A 3,120-nucleotide genomic window follows, 5' to 3' on the forward strand; every position below is an offset into this window, starting at 1 on the left:
TTAGGTTAACGAGCTTCTAAAAACTTATTCCTTCAGTTTTCATTTGAGAAAGAGGGACATATATATATAGTTCAATTCTTAAAACTATTCTTTATTTAGAAAATTTCCTTTAAAGATGCATTAACGTCATATATAAATTAATTAAAGTCGTGTGAAGAAATGAAAAACAAGAAATCTAAAGTAGCATTTAGGTATAGGTTAGTGCATGGAGCATAATCTACGGAGTAGATAATACAAAGAACAATCTATTGTCGGCAGTTTCCTCTAAACCTTGTCTAGAATTTTGACGAAGCAAATATCTAACTTAGATTAATAATGCTAAAAATAAATAATTTAGAGATTGTACCTTGTCTACTTATTATAGTCCCGCATTAGTTAATGAATACAATTAATTAACAAAAGAAAATAACAGTCAAATCAAATACTGTTAATTAAATTGTATGAAGGACAAGAAACAAGCTAGACTTAGAATTGTATAAATACTACAAACATAGCTTCGGTAGCATCAAGAAGAAGAAACCAAACAACAATATTCTTGGACAAAAATGGGAAGGTCTCCTTGTTGTGATGAAAATGGCCTTAAAAAAGGACCATGGACTCCTGAAGAAGATCAGAAACTTATTGATTATATTGACAAACATGGCCATGGCAGTTGGAGAGCTCTTCCTAAGCTTGCAGGTTCCTACTTATCATTCCAAAAATATCTTTAACATTCTTGCATGGTTTATATCATAGATTGCTAATTAATTAGTAGTAATTTTTATTGTTATCATATTCTGTAGGCCTTAATAGATGTGGCAAGAGCTGCAGATTAAGATGGACTAATTATTTGAGGCCTGATATCAAGAGAGGCAAATTCTCTGAAGAAGAAGAACAAACAATTCTTCATCTCCATTCCATCTTAGGAAACAAGTAATAATTATTTCACTAATTCATCACCTCTACTTTCGTTTTTCATGCAGGATTTTTTGTTGTCATTTTTTACGTCCATTAGTCATGTCAGAAATGTATATGTCAGTAGAATATATAAAGAACTTAGTAGTTTTTCATTTTTATTTTTAACAGTATTTCATATAATATTGATTGAATAAGCTTAAATGGAGCTGCATGAACAGTACTAAGAACTTATATAGTCGATTTCAACTTATTTGAGATTGAGGCATATTTTTGTTGTTCTTATTACCAGCATGGGCGGAGCCAGATTGGGGGAAGGAGGTTCATCAACCTCCTTCATTGAAAAATTATATATATATATATATATATAGGTCAAAAATATTTTTTATTTATATGTAGTAGATGTTGAATGTCCTTGACTTTTTCATATATTTACGTCTTTATATATTGAACCCTTTACTGAAATTCCTGACTTCACCATTAAATTTACCACCGTATTTTATTAAATATTCCATGTTTTTCTTATCTGTAAAATTTCATTAATGATTTTGTAATATTATTGTTGTAGATGGTCTGCGATCGCGACACACCTACCAGGAAGAACAGATAATGAGATCAAGAATTTCTGGAACACACATTTAAAGAAGAAGTTGATTCAAATGGGATATGATCCAATGACTCACAGGCCAAGAAGTGATTTATTTGCAAGCTTACCTAATATAATAGCTTTGGCAAACTTACTTCAGCATCATCCACTAGAAGATCATGCTATAAGAGTACAAGCAGAAGCTGCCCAATTAGCTAAGCTTCAATACTTACAATTTCTATTCCAATCTTCATCAGCTTCAAATAATTACCCAATATCTACAAGCTCAAACACTCAATATAATCTTGGAGATTTTGGCACATTTAATTTGTCAAATTCTATTAAGGAAAGTACTACCCCTTCTTTAAACTTATCCCATCTTGAAAATCAAACACTTTTCTCCAATGAAAACTCTGACTCTCAACTGCTCCAAAATCAAGATATTTCTTTAACTTTTCCAGACTCACAACAAGTCCCTTTCAATTTCCAAACACATTTGAATAATAATAATAATATTAACACAAGTGATATTAATGGCCACAATTTTAATTATGATCAAGGAAATGATTCAACAAGTACCCCATTGAATAATATTAATCTTCCTTCTCCAGCTTCTTCAACTCGTTTGCCACCTTTGACAGAAATTTCTATTAGCAATAATAATCAAGGAGATTCCAGCAGTACTTCCACCAATGCAGCTGAAGGAATTACTTCTTCATATAATTGGCCTGAACTTTTTCTCGAGGAACATTTCATGCATGAGATTTCTTGATATAGTAGTCGGGATTGGAACTAAGTTGAAGTTTTGTGTATTAGTATTATTGATTATTGAGCCACATATATGGACAGTAAGGATTTATATAGCCAATTTCAAATTATTTGAAATTGAGACGTAGTTGTTACTATATATGTTGTAATATGATTGATTGTTGAGAGGGGCTCCAACATGTGTACACACGTTAACATTGCTAATGTATACCTGCAAATGTTGTTTGTGGGGTGGGGGGTGGGGGGGGGGGAATGTGTACTGGAAATAGAGGTTATCACCTTACAGTTTTTTTTTTCCTGATCCGTGTTGTTGTATACTTTGCTATAATGTAAATATTCCTTTTTCATATTTTACTTTTTTCCCGTATAATATTTTTCTAAATCTTGGATTGTCTTAGGCTTAGAGAAAGGTTTAGGTATGGATTTTTCTCTTTATTTGCCTCATTCAACTTTTTTTTTTGATTGGGTAGAAGTTGCAGCGAGGTGGCAATATATATGACTATCCATCAATATGCTTTGATTAAATCCAAGGATAGTTGAAACGAATAACCTTTGTTGATGGTATATATATATATATATATATTGCCTTAGAAAAAAAACTAAAGAAAATGATAGAGGGTATAATTCGAGAAGGAAAATCAACGCTTTAATTAATTTGCATGGAGCAGTTAGCACATTATCACTAGGGGGTGTCAATGAATATTTAAAAACTGACTAAACCGTACCGTACTAAATTGAATTTTAGGTTTTTTTAATTTTTATATAAATCTATAACCGTACCGATATTTTATTTTATGAAAATAAACCGAAAAAATATCAAACCGTACTGAATAAATTTATAATGTGAACAATATATATATATATATATATAT

The 3,120-nt window shown here is 30.9% G+C and overlaps 1 protein-coding gene across 1 annotated transcript; it reads left to right on the forward strand.

The window, feature by feature from the left end:
- LOC109230458 (transcription factor MYB35-like) lies at window positions 511-2,468 on the forward strand. Its single transcript, XM_019395956.1, has 3 exons — window positions 511-678; window positions 783-912; window positions 1,463-2,468. Exons 1-3 carry the CDS (start codon window positions 546-548, stop codon window positions 2,250-2,252), a joined length of 1,053 nt encoding a protein of 350 aa, XP_019251501.1. The 5' UTR covers window positions 511-545; the 3' UTR covers window positions 2,253-2,468.

This window comes from Nicotiana attenuata, chromosome 7 (assembly GCF_001879085.1).
Source record: "Nicotiana attenuata strain UT chromosome 7, NIATTr2, whole genome shotgun sequence".
Classification (NCBI taxonomy): Eukaryota; Viridiplantae; Streptophyta; class Magnoliopsida; order Solanales; family Solanaceae; genus Nicotiana; species Nicotiana attenuata.